At 39.5% G+C, this 22,284-nt stretch overlaps 1 protein-coding gene across 2 annotated transcripts in view; it reads right to left on the reverse strand.

Moving 5' to 3' along the window:
- PEBP4 (phosphatidylethanolamine binding protein 4) overlaps window positions 1–22,284 on the reverse strand; it is a 290,393-nt gene that overhangs the window by 265,221 nt on the left and 2,888 nt on the right. For both annotated transcript variants that reach the window (XM_088152019.1, XM_088152020.1), the window contains exons 2-3: window positions 17,465–17,592; window positions 14,103–14,235 (exon numbers count right to left, since the gene is read on the reverse strand). In XM_088152019.1, the coding sequence (XP_088008145.1) occupies window positions 14,103–14,235; window positions 17,465–17,586 (255 nt within the window). In that variant the 5' untranslated portion in view covers window positions 17,587–17,592. The remainder of the gene's footprint in view (window positions 1–14,102; window positions 14,236–17,464; window positions 17,593–22,284) is intronic.

A 22,284-nucleotide genomic window follows, 5' to 3' on the forward strand; every position in this document is an offset into this window, starting at 1 on the left:
GAGAGATACCTTCTAAGCTCACAGTTGTAACATAGCCTTTTATGGACAAAAAGCTCAACTGAGCCTCTTTTTTTAATCATCTTTGGAATTTTTTTTATTGCTTTGGAAATAGTAAGACCCTTCAGAACAGCAAGTTTTTATTGCATTCACTGGATTAGTCTTCTTCTCTTTAGAGAAAGCAGCTTTAAATACGATTTTAAGGACTTGGAAAAATATTATTTTTTTAAATAAACAGCAAAAGGGTGTTTAGAGTATTGATTTTGGAAAGTTAAAAATGGACTAAGGGTCCAGATGAATTTAGAATAAAAATTTGAAATTAATTATAAAAATCCTTCGTTTGGGAAACTGTGGTTGTTTGGGTTTTTTGGAAAAAAAACATGATAGGATGGGACTTCGAAGGTTGGACACTAGAGGGAACTAGATGTGATGGAGGACTTGGATGAGGAGATTCAAGGTCATGGGGAGAAGAATTTCAAGCATCTCCTCAGCCTGCAGCCCGAGCATGTGAAAGCAAAGAGGATGAGACTGGCACCACCCTAAGGAATTTGTAGTGTTTAGTTGCAGACTTTGGGAGTTAGAGTTAGTCTGGTGAGATTCTGTCTAGCAGGTATAAGCTAATAAAGTAACTGAGCAATTCCAGAACCGTCCCGTGGAGTTTCTTGGGCTGAGCCTGACACTAGAAGAAACGAAAGATTATAATTAAAGGAGAAGAATACTTTAACAGTGGATGTTCTGAAGTACATTGCTGAACAATGAACTCAGAAGTTAATTTTAAGAATGTCTGGTACGATAGATAGTGTTAATAATGTTACAGAAGAACAAGCTATACTAGGTAAGACTGAAATTGATCTGAATGTGGATTTAAATATGACAAGAACAATATATACTGGACATACGAAATGAAACCGGTTGATGTCTTAATACTTAAAGGGGACATACAAGTATCAAACCAGAAGAGTGATTTGGATAATCTTTTCTTACTGGATGTACAAAAGAGTTCTGTTAGTCTTGAAGGATTATCTGAGAAGGGTAAAAAAAATGAAATGAAATGAAATTAAGTTCTATGACATTATTTGAGGGGATTAGAAACCAAAATCGTTAAAAGTACAGGGGAGGAATATAGGGTTGGCTTATTTGATCAAGGTTAAAGTAGATATGTAGCTATTTCTGGTAACCCTTAATGGACTTTTCTGATAAGGAATGAATGACAGGGCTTGTGGATTTTGTTTATAGTTAGGAGATCAGATATGGGATGAAGAGAGTATTTGTTGTATTTTAAGAGATGGTGATAAGTTACTAAAATTGTTTATACTTATGATAAGAGGGGAGTTACTTGTTTATACATTTCCTTTTTTTCCTTTTTTTCTCTTCTTCTTTACTACACTTTTTCTTTTTATTCTTGTATCTTTGTAGTTTTATTAGTTTTTATTTTTTCTAATTGTAATCTAAAATTAAAAAAAATAAGATAAGAGGTGGTCACTATATACCTGCAGCACTCAAATTATTTGAAGCCAAGCCAATAGCACAACTTCTTTATGGCACCCAGCTGGGCCCCTTCTCCAATTTTGCACTATTAGAACTTGTACAATCCAAATTTCTAAGATCAGCCCTTCAAGTCCCAAATTGTGTCTCTAATGCCACCCTGTGACTAGAGACAGACTTCATGAAAGTGGAGGCTAAAGTGTGGGTGACCACACTCAACTATTGGCTCAGACTATCCTTTTTTTCCATTTGGCCTCGCCGAATTAACTATGAGTGATGTTTTTCAGTCCACATGGAAACAGGCAGTGGCAACTAAAATCTCATCCTTGGGGTTCTCTCCAGGTCTTCTACTCAGCATGGGATATGATCAGGTCAAAGTACTCATTAAACCACTATAGCAGACACAGAGCGCCAACTGGATCTAGCCAAGTCCACAACCTTTATTGCCAATGAATCCAACAGATACTCTGCCTCTCCTATAACATACCTAATTAAATTCAAAGTACCTAAACACTGTCACATCATGCCCTCCCCTCAGCTGTCCTTAAAGCCGATACAGGAAGATTCCTTACCTGTCGAGACAATGCCCCTGTGACTCTGGACACATAGAAGCAACAGAGCACGTGCTTCTCCAGTGCTTGTACTACAGAGACATTTGTACTAGCCTCATCTCATCATTACTGCATAAATACCTAGGGCACACAGAACAATTCTACACCTCCCTCCTGCTTTCCATTATCAATCCTGCTACATCATACCGTGTTGCCAGGTTCTGTGCAGCAGTGCTCAAAATTTGTTGGATGATGACCTGGGCCATAAACTAGACTTTAATGAAGGCCTAGTTTGCCATATTAGAGTACTATGTAATTTGATATAGTCTTCCACATACTAACCTTTTATATTCCCCTACACCCATCTAATGCCCCTGCATACCCATCTACCCCTTCTTTTAGATTCTTGCTTTTTATATGTACATATACCTTTTATATCTTCTAACTTTTCATATTTTTTTAGACTCAGATTGTGATGGAATGGACTTATGAAGGCCAGGCTCAGGGAGATAAGCGTGTTCTTAGCCCCCAACAGGAGTGTGGGAAGTTCAAGAAGATGAGGCTGGCACCTCCCTAAGGAATTCACGGTGTTGTGGCTGGCTGGCTTGGGAACTAGGGTTCAGTCTGGGGAGATTTTCTGTCTGGAGGTTGTAGCTAATAAATGCAACAGAACTGTATTTGCATTGTCTCTTGGAGTTCTTTGGGCTGAACCTGACACAGATGCATCTTCCATGCTTTTTAAGTGACTGTACCCCACCCTCCTTATGCTGGTCTATGACCATAATAAAGATTTGATCGATTGATTAGAGTTATATTGATATTGATGCTGAGTATCATGGGTAGTAGATTATTATTTTATATTGATTGGCTGTTGATATAAAGTGGGTTAGATATATTTAAATATATAAATTATTTAAACAAAACCACTGTGAACATGAAATTCCAGCGCCATATTTTTCATTTTTTATTTTATCATACCTCTTATTTTGCCTAAAATATGTTTTAAAATATATTATCACATTCTCCAAACCTTAGCAGTTTATGTATTCTCCACTGTAATTCAAAGGACACTTGTCTGGAAATTATTTATTTGATAATTATTATCAAATTATTTGATAAGTTATTTGAGAGAAATTAAAAAGTGAGCCACATATAGCTTTTAGATAGGAAGTTTATAGATATGCTATCCATGTTATGCTCTCTGCTGGCTGGCTGAATGTAAAAGGCAATGGAAAACCTAGAAGTATTTAATATGTAGAGTCATTTGGGGACACTTGAACAATTGCATAGCATATAGTACAGCAGTAAGTTCTTTCACACCAGGTTAACCTCTATCTTTCAGGAAGATTTGGAATCCATGTTGGTTTAACATTTTAATGACCAGATAACTTCAATATAAATATGTTAACACCACGGAACACTAGAAGAAGCTAAGGATGCTATTTCAGGAGTTGGGTTTTCTTACCACCCGTCAAAATTCAAATTGCATCTGATTCTTTTCAGGAGCTTAGTATTTTGGTCATTATAAAATAATCACAACAAAGTAAGTGGGGTTTTTTTGCCACTCTGTTCATGAACAAAATGGAGTCTTTCCCTGAGGAAATTGGGTCTACCCATGTCATGCAAAGTTCTTTATGTTCACTTATGTCTCCATTATCAAGTTTCTTTCTTTAATTCCAAAATGATTTCTGTATGGTAACTTTTTGGAACTGATAACTTTAAGAGCCTGGAATACAATGAGATTTATATATTTATTTTTCACATTTCTAAAACCACCCAACTTCTCAAGGAGCAGCATGCAAATTTGAAAACAAAGAAACAGAACCACCAGCAACAATAAAGGAGGTCATCCTGCTGGAACAGAAATAAAACCCGTTACACAGGGATCCCACAACTCACCCTAGCACAAAGCCTGAGGAAAGAGATATCTTCAAGGCTTGTTTAAAGGACAGCACGGGGGTGGGGATGGGGAGGGTGAAGCAGCTGCTCCAGAGGGCAGGGTATGTGACAGAAAAGAAATGCTTCTTGGGTCCCATTAGATGGCAATGTTTAACAGATAGGTCCTGGAGTGTGCCAATTCTGTCTGATCTTACAGGATGGGCAGAAACAACAGGAGAGAGATAGACTCTCAAATGCCCCTATGCCATGTGGGGCATTTGTAGGTAACAACCAGCATTTTGAATTGCCCTCAGAAGCCTACTGGCAACCAGTGCAGCTTGTATAGCAGTATGCTGTAACCAGTATACTGTGGCATGTCCATAATAAAACCATAATAAAGAGAGTCAGTTTGGTGTAGTGGTCAAGGTGCTGATCTAGAAACCAGGAGATGGTGAGTTCTAGGCCTCCATTAGGCATGAAAGGTGGCTGGGTGACTTTGGGCCAGTCACACCCTCTCAGCTCAACCCACTCACAGGGTTTTTGTTGTGGGGAAAATAGGAGGCAGGAGTATTAGGTATGTTCACTGCCTTGAGGTATATATATAAAAAGGCAGGGCATAATAATAATAGCAGCAGCAGCAGCATTCTGGAACAATTGAAGCTTCCAGGTGTTTTCCAAGAGTAGCCCCATGTAAAGGGAATTGCAGTAGTGCACATGTGAGGTAACCAAGGCAGGAGTGATTGTGGGAAGGGTCTCCTGATCTAGGAATGGGCACAACTGCCACACAAGCCAAGGCCTTCTTGCCTGCAGCTTCCACCAGCTCTTCAAGTAAGAGCTAAAAGTCCAGGAAAACCCCTAAATTGCATACTAGTTCCATATGGGGAAGTGCAACCCATTCAAATCTAAAGATGGTAAGTCCCTGGATCAGAAAGGTCTATACATCCTCCAGGGCTCTCTGAAGTTGCAGGTCTGATCACCTTCTTAACAACCTTCCCCAGAAAGGTAGATTGGAGACTGGCTGAAAGTTGCCCAAGACTGCTGGGCCCAGGATTAGTCTCACTTTACAAAGGGCTGCTGCCCAGCTATCTACAGATGCAATAAGAGCAGAAAAATAAATATTCTTATAATCCCTAATGTAACTCTTAAACTTGCTCAGTCAGTCTCACTCTTCATGTTTCTCCAATGGCCCTCTAGGAATCTCTTCTGTTATTTTATCTCCCACAGCTTCTTGGAAAACCAAGAAGCCCCCCAAGATTGACAAACAGGAAGAGCTGCATAGGGGCAATCTGATATAGTTCTGCACTAGAAAACACACTGAATGATGTAAAGGCACTATTGTGACATCAGCCCTGGGACTAAGTAATAACTTAGCTCTTACTGTAGCATAAAACACAAAGTAGACAGAAAGGAACCTATGCAATATTGTGCCCAAATACTTTCCTAGGGCACAAAGAGCAATCCTGAGAAAAGATATTCAAGAGCTACCCATGCAGAACTACATTTTAGGACCTTCAACAAAGAAAACCCTCAAATACATACAGACAACAGCCTTTAGTAATATCTTCCATAGGGCAGCAAGAGATATAGCCTGCCAGCTTAACAAAGTGACTCTGGACAGCGTACAAAAGTCAACTCAAATACAAAATCAATACTTTAAAAATCAATTAAAACCATAAAATGGTGACCAGACTAAAATGTCCTGCAACACAATTGGGACTCCAATTGAATCGCTCTCTCTTTTTAAGTAGCTTGGATTACTGAAATGCAGCCTTTCAGAAGAGGCAGCAGAAGTCTCTGATATGCCCTCCGCTTGCAAGTGGGAAACATCCCACAACAGAGTTAACTTAACATCCCAAGGGAAATCTCGGCTGTTATGATAAAATGTCAAGGACAATAGTGCCATCTGCTGGCTTTTCTCCACTATAATAAACACACCATTCCTGCTCATCCCCAGCGAGAGTATTTCCAAGCTATAAAGGGCTTGAAGTGGGAGTATAAGCTAAAAGTAAACACATGACAGATACAGCAATAGTCCCAAGACCCTAATGGAACATTTCTCCATTACAACTGTTTTGCCTGCAGATATTCTCCTGGAATGGTTGAAACAAAGCAGTCTCTGTGATAAAATTTGGTTATGTTGTAGAGAACCCGAGTCACAACCCTTTCAGTCTACAACTACAGTCATATCAATGAGGCAGCATTTTGCCATTCCATACTTAGAATAGCCTCTCTCCCATCAATATCCTTTCTATCCAATACAGAATGGTACAGTTTAGGAACAAGTCACACCTCAACAATCGTACACAGGGAAATGAAAACACAGTTGAAACAGCACACAGTATGGTACATCTGTCTTATGTCCGTGATACAAGACACACTTAGTGTCACTTAGTGAACACTTAGAGTAGTGTATGATATTTATTAGTAAACCAAAGACTATTGATAAGTTTAATAGATAAGGTAGATTTTTTTCTTCTTTAGTCTGTTTTGGTTTTTTTTCTTTTTCTTTTCTTTCCTTTGGTTTTTGTTATTTTTTTTATAATTAAGTTTATACATGGTCTTGTTTAATGTGTGTGTGTGTGGGGGGGTCTTTTTAGTGTATTTAGCTATTTTGTCAATTTTATTTATTTATTGTAGCTGTAATTTTGTAATAGTAATTGGGTCCATTCTGCTAGGAGAATGAGTGCTTGTTATACCCAGCCTTGGTTAGGGTATGACTGTGGTTGCTTATTTTCATTTTATGTTATTTTTCTTCATTTTTCTCTGCTTTCGATTTTTATTGATGTGTATCATTCAGAGTCATAGATTTTGAGTTGAACAACCATACAAATTTCACAAACAAATAAATAACCTACAGAGACCTTGTCAGAACATTCTAACAAATGAGCTGGGCTGTGTGTTAGTAGGCTATGTATGCTGAAGGACTTATCATTCACCTTAATTCTAGCATACCACCGAACAACTGCTGTACAGACATAGAGCCTATAAACCGTTGGCAGGAGGACTGTGTGGGTGCATAGATGACCACTCAAAGAACCGCATTTCAACTGAGGGACCGTCTCACCCCATCACATCAACCCGTCCCACCCGGTCAAGCAGAGAGGGCATGTTGTGGACCCCGTCAGTGAGAGACTGTCGGCTGCTGGGGCCCAGGAGGAGACCCTTCTCTGCCATTGCCCCTGCCCTTTGGAATATTCTCCCCCCAGAAGCGTGGCGGGCCCCTACCCTCCTGCTTTTCCGGAAAGGACTTAAGACCTGGCTCTGCCAGCTTGCATGGGGCAATAAGAGTTTTAATCAATCCTGGGGGTGGCTGGCACCCTGATGTCACTCCCTGCGCTATTCACCAATCCCATCATCCTTGGAACTTATTTATTATTTATTGAAGACTGTTTAATGTTGTATTTTAATTGATTTTACCTCCTCTGTAAACTGCCCAGAGTCGCTTTTTAACGAGATGGGCGGTGACAAATTTGATATATAAATAAATATAAATAAATAAATATGCAATCTATTTTTCTTATGATGGTTTCTTTACTTCCCATGCCTGTGTGGGAATTACCAAACTGCCCTTACACTTTATAAGGTAAGTTAAGGTAAGGTACAGTTGGAGAATTAATGCAATACCAAAAAAGCACAGTCTGTCTAAATACAGCATCTGATCTGGCCCTGATATTGAGCTGCAGTAACAAAAGAAGCTGGTGGCTGAAACCGCATGGCTCAGGACTGTCCCAGACACATTGGGAAGCAAAACGCCATTAACTCTGCTGCTGAAACAATCATAGGTTCATACAGGATTAAGTGGTGTATGTTTAGCCAATGTATAAGCTAAATGAAGAGTCTCACAAATCCAGTGGTTGATCCTCTGTGGAGAAGCTTGCGAGACCATTCCTGGTATGACCATAAGAGACAAGTAAAGAGTAAAGGCTCCAAAAAGACCATCCTCTGTCCACATAAAAAGTCAGAGAAAATACCTAAGGAATAATATACTACCTACAATTAAGTAACTGCAGCAGGGACAAAGTCAGAAAATATGAAAACGCAAAACAACTTTTGGAAAAAATTGAACATTTGTCTTCATCAATATCTTTTCAAAAGCTATAAATGGAAAGTCCACCCAGACAGCAACTCACTCACTTGTTTGACAAACAGTGATCATTGCTAAAAGAAACATATATTTCATAATCAATAGCAAGAATTCTGAATTTTCTCTGGGTTCAAAGGGTGTACTCATTAAAGCAGACAAGAATGCAGTTAAGCTCCAAAGAGGAAGCACCAGAAATCAGATAATATGGGTCATTGAGGCTTTTCAGAAACTGTCTTCTAAAGGGATGAAAAAAAATACTGAATAGCACTCAACTGGTACATGAAAAGGTGTGATGGCAGCAAAGTAAACATTCAAAGATGAAAATGGTAAATCTTTTGAGTAAAGAGATAATTGAAACAGAAGTTACTGGAAATAGAGTAAAAGAGGCACTTCGCTTATAAAACTGGAATTAAAAAAAGCACTTAGCTTCAAAGGACCTCCATAGTAAATGGCTTCCTTGCAGCTAGAAGGACAGATGCAATGTGTACTGTTGGTCTGCCAAGTCTATCTGCCACATGATCAACCTTAGAAATGGAAGGTCCTGATAGTGGGTGGCTGCATGATGTACTGAGAAACACCCTTTGACAAACTAGTGGAAAGTTAAAAAGCATGACTGGCATGGCCACCATGGAATAAATAATGTAGTGGTTGACTGATTCCCAACAAATCTTTGCAATGACTTTTGCAGTAACCAAATCAGAGGAAATGCTTATAGCCTTTATATAACTATCTGAAAAGAAATACATCTCCTGGGAAACAGGCCTTGAGGCATTTCCTGGTACAGAACACGTGGGACAAAAAGCTTAATTTTTCATTCAGTTCAGTGATTAAAAAAGCAGCAAGCAACCAAAGGACAGCTGCCTTTCATGAACACCTCCAGAGTTCAGCTAAGCACCTATCCAAACATCTAAAGTTAGAAAGAAGGGTTAGCTGCATTTTATTACTCCTTGCTTGTTCAATTGCAGCTTCCTGAACTGTTTCTTGAAAGGATGGCTTTGCAGATCTTTAAAGTTTTCCAAGATAAAGCAGCTTTTAGATTAATATGTTTTGCTCACACCACTGGAGACCATTATCTTTTTATAGTCATATTGTGACAGTACACCTGCTCACCCCCTCACTGCAGACACATTTTTGCGGTTAGGAAAGAAGGCCTTCTTCAAATTGGTACTGACCACCAGCAGAGAAAATTCTGGTCAAGACTGCCTGGAACATCCTATGGTGAAAAGTGCAAGATAAAACAATGTTGGATGGGTCACATTCAAAGGCAATCATGCTGTACTATTATTGCACTTGCTGCCTGAACCTGAAGAGATCAGATGTAATGTTACAATAATAATCCATAATGTTAAGATCATGGTCCTTTTTGCTACCATCTACTTTTAAGAAGTCTCAAAATTTCTGAGCTGAACGTGAGACCCTGGAATTCCAGGGTCTGCATAGGAAGGAGATAAGACTTTACATGATTGACAAACACATGCGCTATAGCATAATCTGAACACTAGAAAGCAGCTGTTGTCTTGAGGACAGCAGCAATAATCAGGATAAGAAAACCTTGAATTCTTTGAGTGCACAAGCAGACAACCACAACCACCATGCATTTGTAAACATTTAGGGAAGAGTGGAAAGGCCAAGGGGTAGAAGAAGTGTATCACAGAGTTTGTGATCCCTGTCCATCTCATCCTAGGTTTTATGAGAGAGGAAACTTCTCTGTCAAATTCAGCATGATGTCAAGCCTGTTGTCTTAAGCCAGAGAAATGAATGAATGCAAAGAAGCACAAAACAACACCACTGCCATAGTTTTTTTTTTATCCGCACTCAATCGTGACTGATTCTGCGGTGACTGCCTGGACGAGTCCCTGCAGTTTTCAAGGCAAGGTGTTTCGGAAGTGGTTTGCCAGTGCCTCCTTCCTAGAGCAGAGCCCAGCTGGCGAGCGCAGGAGGCGGGGTTTCCGTTACTTCGCGTCTTTTTCGGGCGTGCGCAGCTTCCGCATTACCGGCAACTGCTCCTGTCTCCTTTGCAAGGTGCCGCCAGCATTTTTCCTCCCACTGGGGTGAGAGTACCCATTTACCTACTCACATAAGTTTTCGAGCTGCTGGGTTGGCAGGAGCTGGGGAGGAAGCAGGAGCTCACTCTGCTGCGCAGTGCTGGGCTCGAACCGCTGAAGTGTCGACCATTTCTGGCTGGCAACTTTCAGCGTCAATACTTCCTCAGAGAAAACCTTCACTGCCTCACTCTCCACACCATCTGTATGCCTAAGTGTAGATACTACCTTCTCCCAGAGAAATAATTGATAATGGCCCATACAAGCCTTATAGGTGGCAACTTATGGGGATAAAGTACTGATAGAATGTTAATTATCTCTCATTCCATCTAATTTCCTGCCTGCCAAGTCATCCAGAGCAGAGCACACTTCTAACACTATCCACTGTATACTGCACCCACAACTATGGAATTAGGCTAAGGATGCCTAATAAGGGAGGCCATCCCTGTGAATTCTAGATAAGTTATCCAAATATTGTACAATCAGGAACCCTGAGACACAAACAGAAAAAGCCGAAGCCTTATAACATAAGAAGACAGGTGTTATATCCCTGCAAAAGGAAAAGGTAAAGCTGGAAAAGGACAAGGAAAAGGGGGTGGTGCCTCAACAGGATTGAGTTGCTAGACTACTCTGCATTGTAGGATAGGGAGGCAGTAAACCACTTAAGCTTTCAACACTGAGCTGAGATTTTGTGAGTTCTGCTTCTGATGGAAAAATCAAAGAAAAGTCCATTGCTTCAAAAGTCTCCCAATAAACATCCGTTGTGTTGATCTAACTGTTCTCAAGAGCCATCTTTAATTTTTAAGGAACATCAATATGACTGTCAAGAGTCACTGTTTAAACTGATCTTTTGTTTGGTACATCCTACATTTTAACTGGCATGTGCTGATAGGGATCAGCCTTGTTCTCATTCTCAATCCATTCTCCTTTTTTATACCAATCTACTAGATTATGATTGATAACATCATCACTATTATTTGTCTCATTTGTTTAGTTATTAGCCACACTGTATTTCAAAGCAACCTTTGGTCCCAGGAGATCACCCTGATGATCAAGATCACTATTCTTAAGATACTAAGCTGTTTTATTTCACCAGACTGGAAGTGGTTTATAAGAGCAGTCTTATCAGCTGCTTCAGTGTCAAAGCCTGTCTCTCACATCTCACCAGCATGAGGCATGATTCTTCAAGAGTTGTCTTACATTCTTTTGACTGACACTTAGTTCCACTTCATTTGACATCCACCAAAGATGAATCTGACTTGATATTAGCTGTATCAGTAATTTTATCTCATCTTCCCTAGATTAAACCATTGTAAATCCTGAAGTGGGTGTTTCAGTTCTATGAATGATGGAAGTGTTGGGCTTAGAGGCCGGATATCCAGTTCCATTGGATGATGACCCAGTTTTCATGCTCTATAATTTGATGCATTAACATTGGTGTTTATTTCAAAGCTGCCAGCATCACTGTAAGCTACTAAGGATTCCTGCAAAGACTGGCATCAATGCCACTGATTCCATATTGTTCTGGGTTCATGCTGTTATCATAAAATGCAGTTATATTATAAAATGCTCTTTATAATGCAATGCAGTAAATAAATAAAGGAAGTGGATTACTATATAACTTCTATAGTATGTCAGTCTTATATAAGAGCTTTGTAGCTCTTTTTACAAATCAAATTCCAGAGAAAAGAACAGTCCTCTACAGTCATCATTCTGTAATTATTTGCTCCAAGTGTGAAGCCCCACACCTCCTGACTTGGCACCCATGCATTCTGACACTGATACAGAGGTTCGGTCAACCACCCAAAGTGCCAATATCACACAGAAGCTCAAAGCGTAAAGAAATTAATATAATGTACAGGTAGTCCCCGGGTTAAGAACACCCAATTTAAGGATGACCCATAGTTAAGAACAGAGCCTACTGTAGCAAAATTCGAGTTAAATACACAATGGTTTGAGTTCATTACACAATACTACTTATACAGTATTATACAATAATGCTGTTCCGGCTTGCATACAAATTCAACTTAAGGACAGACCTTGGGAATGGAACTCGTTCTTAAACTGGGGACTACCTGTACTTCACACACACACACACACACACACACACACACACACACACACATAGAGTAACAATAAAAGTACCCAATATCCATTTCCATTGTCCTCTTTTTGAATTATATACATTACAATGGTTTGGAAACGAAGAACACAAATATCTATAATCAATCAAGTTTCCAGAACAAAATTTATATGAAATAACTTCATATAAACAGAGCCATTATTACATATGACCACATCAAACAAGCCAACATTGCATTTGATCATCACATTTCCAACAGTTAATTGAATCCACTAATTTATTTATAAAAGTTGGATAAGTATCCAATAGACATCAAATAATTGTTGCTGAAGTAACTGTAATTTTAAATCGACAGAAACATATTATTTCATTTACATATGTCTATTTAATATTGCAATTCCTTATTCCATGGCTGCTGATGCTAGAGGAGCACATTAAATAGACATACCGTATCCAGCTCATGGCAGCCAAAAGATACAAAAAATTCTCTGTTACCTTGTAATGGCCATCCAGATTTTTGCATCCAGAGAACTTATGCCTGGTGTTAATCCTCTAGGGCTAGAGAAAATTTTTAAAGCACTTAAAGAAGGCAATCCTTCTTTGAGCATTAGGGGATGAAAATGTGTTTCAAATGAAGATAGTAAGATACTGCACTTTTTCATCCTGTGAGACTGAATTGCTCCATCCTGTTTGAGCCCCAGTTTCTCCAGATTTTAGCTTGTATGTTTGAGATGCATTTCAGCTTGCCTATGTTTTTTTTTTATTTAAATCATGAGTTGCTCATAAGTAATTAATAGAGCAAGATGTGTTCTTTTAAAAAAGAAAACCCAAACAAATAGCATAGTCTACTGGGTGACCAGTTCTGGGCACCATTTACAGAGAAGGTGCCTAGTGAAAGTCCTGGAAATGAATGGCAATTATTGAGAGCAATGGATCCTGTCTAAGATAATTTTCTGCCTAAGAGATAGGTGACTGCCTTTGCTCTGCAGAAAATGTAAAATGAAATCCTTTCTCTTAAAGCAGAGAGGTACAAAAAATGGTGATCTGGGCCATGATGAGAGGTGGGAGATTAAGGGTAAGAATAGAGCGGGTTGTTTCTCAGAAGCTTTCTGCTCCCATCCTCACCCCTAAAGCTCTGAAAAACAGCCAACATATATACAGAGACATACACAGAATTCATCTTCTAAGATGCTTAGAAATAGGTATGTTAGAATTAATAGCAATAGAAGTCATTGCTCTTGGAGTAACAAAGACATATTGGGAAAAAAAGGTTAACACGCACTACATGATGGCGTCACTAAGTGCTGCAACGCAACGTGTGGTCCTGCATCCAAGAGACTTAACACTCACCTAGATCAAAGGTATTTAAATGTTCCACATGCTAACCAGTTCATTAGAGCAAAAATGTTTATATTACTCCTAATTAATTCGTTGTTAATGTTATAAGATAAAGGTAATTCTATCTCTCCTTCCTCCTGCTCTCTTCCCTCCAAGAATAATTATGTGTATAAATAAACGATCATACTCCTTTCTCAAGATTAGGTTCCATGTAGCTCACGACTGTGAATTCATGCACTGACTTTTCTTGTGGTATTTTTCACTGAGTGCAGAATCTAAATTATGTCTGTCTGTCTCTTTCCCCAAGGAGCTGGGAATTGCCCATACACTACCTCATATTAACCCTGGGAGGTAGGATAGGACTAACAGCGATTAGAGCTTCATGGCTAACTTCAGTCTCCCCAGATCTGTTCTGAATTTTTTCCCACTAGATCCCACTGACCATCATGCAATGGTACAAGTATCTGTGCATTCAAACACACATACACGCTATAGGGGAACATCCCAAAGCATGCATTTTTTCCTGATACAATTTTAAGCACTGTTATGAAAAAGAGGAATAATGTAAGAAAATGAATCCAAGTATCTAATCACCATCAGAAATGTCTGCATGCAATGACATACAGTAGTTAAGTGCTTCTTACCACATCTGCCTGCTGATATCTGACTTTGGGGTTGATCCATTCCTTGCTGATACGTTTACGATATGCACTGCACTTTGGAATATATGTACAGCCAACATCTCCCAATTCTGGATACAAAATTTCTAGATCCCCTCTGTCAGAAACCAAATATAGGATTGAGGTCAATTTCCAGAACCATGTTAATATCTTGCAGTAAAAACAATACAAAATTTTGGGGCACCTTAGCCTGTTTTTTTCTTAGGAAAGGGGAAAATAGCCAGAAAACATTGGGTAATAGAAGCAGAGCGTGCCAGTTTGGCATAGTGGTTAAGGCATCAGGCTAGAAACTAGAAGATTGTGAGTTCTAGTCCTGTCTTAGGCATGAAGCCAGCTGGGTGACCTTGGGCCAGTCCCTCTCTCTCAGCCCTAGGAAGAAGGCAATGGCAAACCAATTCTGAAAATCTTGCAAGAAAACTGCAGGGATTTGTCCAGGCAGTTGCCAGGAGTCAAAAGGTATGCACGCACACGGCACACACAAACAATGGAAGCAGGGAATAAGAAGACTATGGTCTGTCCAGGAAACGTCTCAAGCAGCCTAAAGGATTAGTGAGCCAGGAAGCAGATACTTGTTCATGATTAATATCGTAATACAATTACAATTGTACAATTCAAAGGAGTAAACTCAGCAAATATTCTCAACTTTTGAACAATCACAAATCTGACAATTTTGATTGCCCCAAATTAATTTTCATTAGACAGTAAAATTACAATTTTGGTTGCATATCTGTAATGGATGTATCCCTTTCTGGGTTCAAAATGAATTTCTCCTTTGTTTTAATTTAATGGTTCAACTCATTAACTGTGAAAGCAATTCAAATTTACCAGGACTGTTCATCTGTAGTTCTGTAATATCACCTCTTAAGATTTTGAAGATACAGTTTGAAATCACAGAAGGAAGGAAGGAAGGAAGGAAGGAAGGAAGGAAGGAAGGAAGGAAGGAAGGAAGGAAGGAAGGAAGGAAGGAAGGAAGGAGGGAGGGAGGGAGGGAAGGAAGGAAGGAAGGAAGGAAGGAAGGAAGGAAGGAAGGAAGGAAGGAAGGAAGGAAGGAAGGAAGGAAGGAAGGAAGGAAGGAAGGAAGGAAGGAAGGAAGGAGGCAGGCAGGCAGGCAAGCAAGCAACCAAGCAAGCAAGCAAGCAAGCAACCAAGCAGGGAACTCGGTAATAATTTTCAAAGTACTTATTTAAAATAATGCATATAAAGAGAACCATTTAGATAATACTTACTGCATTTATAAGGAAATGAATCATAATGTAGTTTGGTTTTGGTTTAGCTTTATAATCCAAGTTAATTTAACACAAACTTGAGTAAATAAAATATTTGAAAAGCCTATGTTTCATAGTAAAGGGTTTGATATACCTCAGCCACAAGAATGCAAAACCATGCAAAAATTACCCAGTTGCGTTCTGTATTTAGGCCATCCTCTGCACACAAGAACATAATAAAAATAATGCTTCTGGGGGTGGTGGTGGGGAGGAAGATGTATTTGTGTGAAGAACAGAAAAAAGATGTATGTGTTTATATTTACCTTTTTGTTTAAGCTGTGCTGGCTTTCCATAAATTATTAAAATATAAGTTATTTCAGACAACCAATTGGACATGAACTGATGCCATCCATTACTGATTGGTGTCATTGGGGGTTGGTTGATTTTTATTTTGATAGTTATAAAATGGATGTTTTATTGCTTTTTTAATGGATGTATTGTAAACTGTTGAAAGTCTTTTTTGACTACGGCAGGTATTATATAAGTCTTCTGAACAACTTAATGAGGTATAGTGAATAATAATCATTGGGATGGAAGATATTTTTAAGGCCTATTTGAATAATTGGCTTCTTGATATAGGAAATATTTCTGAGTGGATATTGGATATTGGCTGGTATAGATCCAAGATCAGACACAGCCATACCACTGAAGCTAGCGTTGGGATGATGGAAGCTACATGAGAATATCCCCTAAATCTAATCACAAGAATGCCTAGCTTCTACTACAATGGAATGGAATAAAAAACTATAGTACCTATTCAAGAGGTGCAGGATGGGAAATGTAATACATTTTTGAAAGCTGTCACCAGTTTCCTCAGAGTGAACAAGTACTTTTTACAGCATTCAGATCAATTTGAAAGAATAAGTCAGAAGCAAAGGATTGTTCTCCTCTGAAATAAGTAAAACAAATTCGAAAGTTTCCAGAGAGCCCTACTTAACTATGGCCACCCCACTTCCAATTCCTCAAGGGGCAATTATTTTTTTAAATAGTTGCAATGTTATTTCTGATATGAGGAAAGATGGAGATAGAAACCCAAAAGCTTTGTGAAACATCTCTCTGCAGGTACACAAAGCCCTGACTTTGCTGGCATTTTGTAAGCAGACCAAAGCAGTCTTATTTCAGTGTGTCCTCAGTTTACTTTGTTTAGTTTTACGAGTGCCCATGTTTATTGTTGACTTTTTAAATGAATTACTAACTTTTTAACATTTTGTTTGCTTTTTAAATGATACTAATTGAATTGTTACTTTGCTTTGGTGTTTGTTTGTTTTTTCCATTTTGCTTTGACCTTGTTGTATGCTGCCCACAGCCTTCTAAGAATGGGCTGGACCATAAATGTTGTGAAATAATAAAGATACTCCTCTTTTGCAAAAATCTTTGTAAAATGCAACTGACATACCTGTACATGGAAAGGTGGCAGAATATTGGATGATCCAGAGTCCAGTTTGTTGAAATATATATTTTAAGGCGGGGTTTCTCAACTCTGGCAACTTTAAGACATGTGGACTTCAGCTCCCAGAATGCTGGGAGGGGAATTCTGGAAGCTGAAGTCCACATGTCTTAAAGTTGCCAAGTTGAGAAACTCTGTTTTAAGGTAACTGATAAAGAAAGCACCTTTCATAAACCATTGTGAATGCTCATAAAATTACTTCATCTATATACATTCTTGATCAACTATAGGACTGGTTTTCTTTACACATTCCAGAATAAGAGTTATATTCCAGCTAAAGTTAAGAACAACTACGTCCCATTGGTTTAATATAGAGAGTACAGTAAATCTATGCAGATTCTTCTATCTAGTAGTATTACTGGACAAATGCTTGTCTGCCAGAAAAGCTCTAAAATCCAGTATTTATACCAGATGATGGTATAAATATTTTAATAGTATGCTATCCAAAAGAATTGTGGTTATCCCTAGGAAGATAAATTTCCAATGATTTTTGCTGTGAAATAATTACTGATGTTGTATAAAACGTTTGGTTTACCATATTGCTGGATGGCATGGGTCATGATGAATGGAAATTGGCATAAAGTATCTACACATATAAAGGAATATGAGCTTACCTACAAAACATGTTGTCCTCCCTGTCCAGTTTTTTAAAGATGCATTCCTCCGTTTCAACACTGTCTTGTATGCCACTTAAAATAAAAAAACCTGCCAGAAAATAAGGAACCAGAGGCTTCATCTTGTCCTGCCAAAAATAAAGTAGTGAAAGGTTAACAGATTCCCCCAAACACAGCTGCACTGCAAACTTGCCTAGAGTTTTACAAATTATTTTAGACAATTATTTCCAAATTCTATTGCCAGTAGCACTTTAAGTGTTTGCATCAGACCCATGAAAGCTAATTTTACAGTAAACCTTCTAACCATTAAGATGTCTCAAGATTGTCTTTTTTGTGGGTCTGTCCCTAATAAACTAACCTAATGACCATTCTGCAATTCATGTGAGTAAACTGCTGATCCACCAATGGGCATGCATACAAATTAGATGGTAAATGTTTTAAATGTTGTTAATGCGACTAAGCCTTGCTACCCTTCAAAATATATACATTTTCTTTGTGGAAGAAAACGACCATTTGTAGAATAGCATATTTTAAAACTGTAGAATCTATGTCACTGAAAAATTGGTCTGATTATGTTTAACTGAGTTGTACCAGAGTACAACTGTACTCTGAACCACCTTGTTCATTTTTTCAGAAAAGAGACCGTAGAGCTTTCATAAAACATAATTACTGACTCCTCAGAAGGACATTATTATGTGTCTTAGACAATTTTTACCCACTTGACAGCATAGCAGAGCCAAGAATTGCTGCCTCAGATTCTTTCATAGTTTTAAGAAAGTTAAAGCTATGCATGGTATCACTTTTATATCTTTTGAATAGTCAGTTATTAATTATTCTACACTATGCGATGGCTTGACCAGCTGCATGAGTTTAAAAGGTCTGGTTAGTTATTTTTCAGCGTAATTGAACTACAGTAAGTTGTACTCCTATATATCTGGGCCAATCCCTCTCTCTCAGCCCAACCTACTCCACAGAACTGTTGGGGGAAAAGAACAACAGAAGAGCTACGTCCTCTGCCTTGAGCTCTTGAAGGAAAGGCGGGATACAATTCTGATAAAAAAATAAAATAAACAAGGCCTCCTAAGATCATGTCCGCCTCTTCCCCTTCTCTCATGCATTTGGCAACAACCTGTTTTAAATTCAACACCTACCGTAAAAAGCTTTCAAAAACTCACTTAAGCACCTTATGTACCCAAACTTCAATGGCAAAAAGTGTCGATTGGATGGTTAAATACATGGGCATTTCAAAGGGTGGGATGTCCCATACATCTGGAAGGCCCAAGTTATTTATTTATTTATTACATTTATAACCTGCCACAAGTTGGGGGTGAATGCTTAGACTGCACAGTCCTTTGAATGAGCACTCAGAGAACTGCACCTGTGATCATTTATATGCAAAAAACCCTCCTCCTCAGGTACTCTTCTATTTTATAATACTTACTGTATTGTTGAGCAAAAACTAAATGTAAAGCTGGCACATTGAAATGGATGAGCCGTTATAAACACACCTTCCAGATTGCCAAGTATCTAAACACAGAAATGCCCAAACATTTTAGGGGATATTTATTCGAGCAAGATTTGAGCAGCTGGACACAATGGAAGATTTAACCAAGTCCCTTAAGATGAATGTATTTGTATTTTTGGAGCCACAGAGATCGAGGATAATACATGTATATTATTTGAACGTCAATCGTATAAGAAAGGCAGAGATCAGTATCTTGGAATGCACATAAGACAAATGGCCTATTGGGATCCTCATATTAAAACAATGTATTTCACGTGTGGTCAGGATCCAAAAACTACATATAATACAGTGGTACCTCGGGATACGAACTTAATCCGTTCCGTGACTCTGGTTGCAACTCGAGTTGGTCTCAAGTCGAGGTAAAGTTTCCCTTAAGGTTCAATGTAAATCCGGTTAATCCGTTCCGCCCTCCGAATTTGGTCGCAACCCAAGGCAAATTTCTCTTCAAAGCCTTACTCCTGCCAAGCCTGCTCTGCATTTTCTTTGGAGCCATGCTAACACGCACACCAAAAACCTTCGCAAAACACCACAAGACACACCACAAGCCTCACCGAACGTCTCCTTGCTACCGTGACCTTGCCCACAGGAAGCTGTGACCACGTGGCAGCAGGGAAAATGGCCGCGGATCCGGTTCGTAAGTTGAGGCGAGTTTGTAACCCGAGGTAAATTTTTCCTGCCGAAGCTGGTCGTAACCCGAAATGTTCATTAGTAGAGGCGTTCATAACCCGAGGTACCACTGTACATCCCTTTATTTGAACGAAGTACAATTGAGAACTGCATAAGTGGATCTGATTGGGGTAAATTGTAGGGGTGACACAGAAATATGATTTGCATTTCCTTTTACTGATGTCCTGTATTTTTTAACATATGGTCTCATTACTGTTGTGTATTTTTTATTTTTTATTCTGAGATGGCCTAATGGCTAATCAGTAAAGTATTATTAATAGAGTATTATCACTAAATGCTTTTACATCCCAGGTTTCCCATCAATTTGAGCTCATCAGAGGGACATAAAAGAGCTTAATTTCAACTGAACTCAGTGTTCTTTCTAATTCATTAAGCACATAACAATCCCCTTTCACTTATTTCTTCTTAAACACTTGTTATGTATTTTTATTTGACAATGTGTTTGGGGTCTTTTTTTCTTTTTCTGTTATTTTAAAAGTAAATAAACCAAGTACAAAACAATCCCATAAAAATGCCCTCTTGATAGCAAAGACCTGCCCATACAGGGCCAGACACAGAAATGGGCAGGGCTTCCACTGCCTGGCTGTCGCCACCATCTTGACTTTTTTGACCTACCTCCCCGTGGACATCCCTGTAACTGCCTTTTAACTCAGGGAGGGGGCGGCTGGGGGGCCAGAGAAACCAGAATAACTGGCTCAGAGGCCCAGCGCTCCTAATTATCCTATTATTGCTAAAATAACCAAGGGAATGAGCCAAGTCCAAATTCCCGTTCCCCTCAGCCTCAGCCTCAGCCTCATCCTCACCAGGCTGTCCAGATAAAATGGCGGGGTCCATTTATACGCCCTGCCCTGAGCTCTTACAGGAAACGCGGGTTATATAATTAACCGAGAAAAGATTTCTCCAGTAAAAAGACACCCTCCTCATTCTTGGAGATGGAGACTAACTGATGCAGTTATCATTTGCCCTCAAAAATCTCTACTTGATTGCGCCCAGATGTTTTTGAAAGACAGCGCTGGGGTAGCGATGGAGGGAAACCTGGGTTCAAGTCCCTCGTCAGCCACAGGGACTTTGGGCTTCTCTCAGCCCAACCCACCTCACAGGGATGTTGTGGGCGGTAAAAACAGGAGAGGCACCATGTCCTCCGCCTTGAGCGCCTGAACGAAAGGCGGGATCCCCACGTAACAAATAAATAAAATAAAATAAACAAGGCCTCCTGAGACCGCGTCTGCCTCTTCCTTCTCTCTCACGCATTTAGCAACAACTTGCTTGCAGTTCAACACCCACCATAAAAAGCTTTCAAAAACTCACTCAAGCGCCTGATGGGCCCAAACGTAAAAGGCAAAACTTGGGCATTGGAGGGTTAAATATGTGGACATTTGAAAGGGTGGATTTTTTTTTTCCCCGCCTCAGAAGAGCGCATTTCTCTCAGAATATTATCCGGGAGATAGTTTCGTTTCAATAGAGGTCAGCTGAAAGAAAGGAGGATTGTTTTCAGCCCTCCCTGAGGAGAAAGTCATCCTGCTGCGGGCAACGTGGACTCAGGGAAATATTTTCCCTCCTTTTCCCCTCAGAATTCTTCCCCCTTCTTCCTTCTCCCCATCACGGAGGGTCTTCCTCTTGCCTGCTCAGCTCCTGCCATCTTTTCAGCACAGCAGCGTCCACAGAGTGTGGTTAAAAAAATCAAGATAGCAGCTTTGATATGCAATCAGAGGTCCACCTGGTTTTATGGGCAATGCAGCTGCCATCTTGATTTTTTTGACCACCCCCAGCGGACCCCCCATTTCAGTCCCTTTCAGACTCAGTTTCTTGCTGGTTTTCTCACTGGCCCACCTTGACTTCTTGGGCTACCTGGTCAAAAAAAAAGTTTCTTTTTCAGGGGCCACACCATGGCCCCATTGCTAATGTTCCCGAAGCAAAAAAGGTTACATGCAAAGCTGTACAGTATTTCAAAACACTTACTGCATAGGATTTACATCCTTTACTGTGTCCGTGTTTACTCAAACGTAATTCTCACTGAGTTCGATGGGAAATAATTTTAGGAAGGCCACCTTAACTACCTTAACTACCTTGCCACACTCAAAGAGGCTGTCCTACCAGACGAAAAGCTACGAACAATTAAAATAGCTTATAGCTTAGGAGGTTGCCTGAACTTGGTTAATTGTGCCTTATTCATCAAGCCATCGTGACTCATATGCCATGGCTTATGTCTTAGCCTGATGGATGAATGAAACCAATGATGGCTTATTCAACCACACAGGTTTAGAAGAAACATGGCTGAACTCAGTGTTCAGTTCCACTCACAATCGTTTATATTCCTCACAGCATCTTGAATCAGGGTTGTAAATAGACCCTGTTCCAGAGCTCAGCATGGGACCACATCCCTTTCCCCTACATCTTGGAGTATGGAGGGGGGTTCAGTCCATGCTAGTGATGACCAATATGGTGGAGGGTGTTTCAGATGACAAAAAGTGTGAGGAGTATCAGCTTAGGGACAGGAGACAGAAGACGTCAGTGACAGAAGATGAAATGGAACTAATACTCATTGGCATTGGAGTATGCAAAAGAGGAGGAGAAACCCACCACAGAAAACTCATTATCTTCTCTGTCG

This window comes from Python bivittatus, unplaced genomic scaffold (assembly GCF_059951505.1).
Source record: "Python bivittatus isolate LINGU-HERP-01145 unplaced genomic scaffold, Pbiv_v1 ctg000680_np1212, whole genome shotgun sequence".
Classification (NCBI taxonomy): domain Eukaryota; kingdom Metazoa; phylum Chordata; class Lepidosauria; order Squamata; family Pythonidae; genus Python; species Python bivittatus.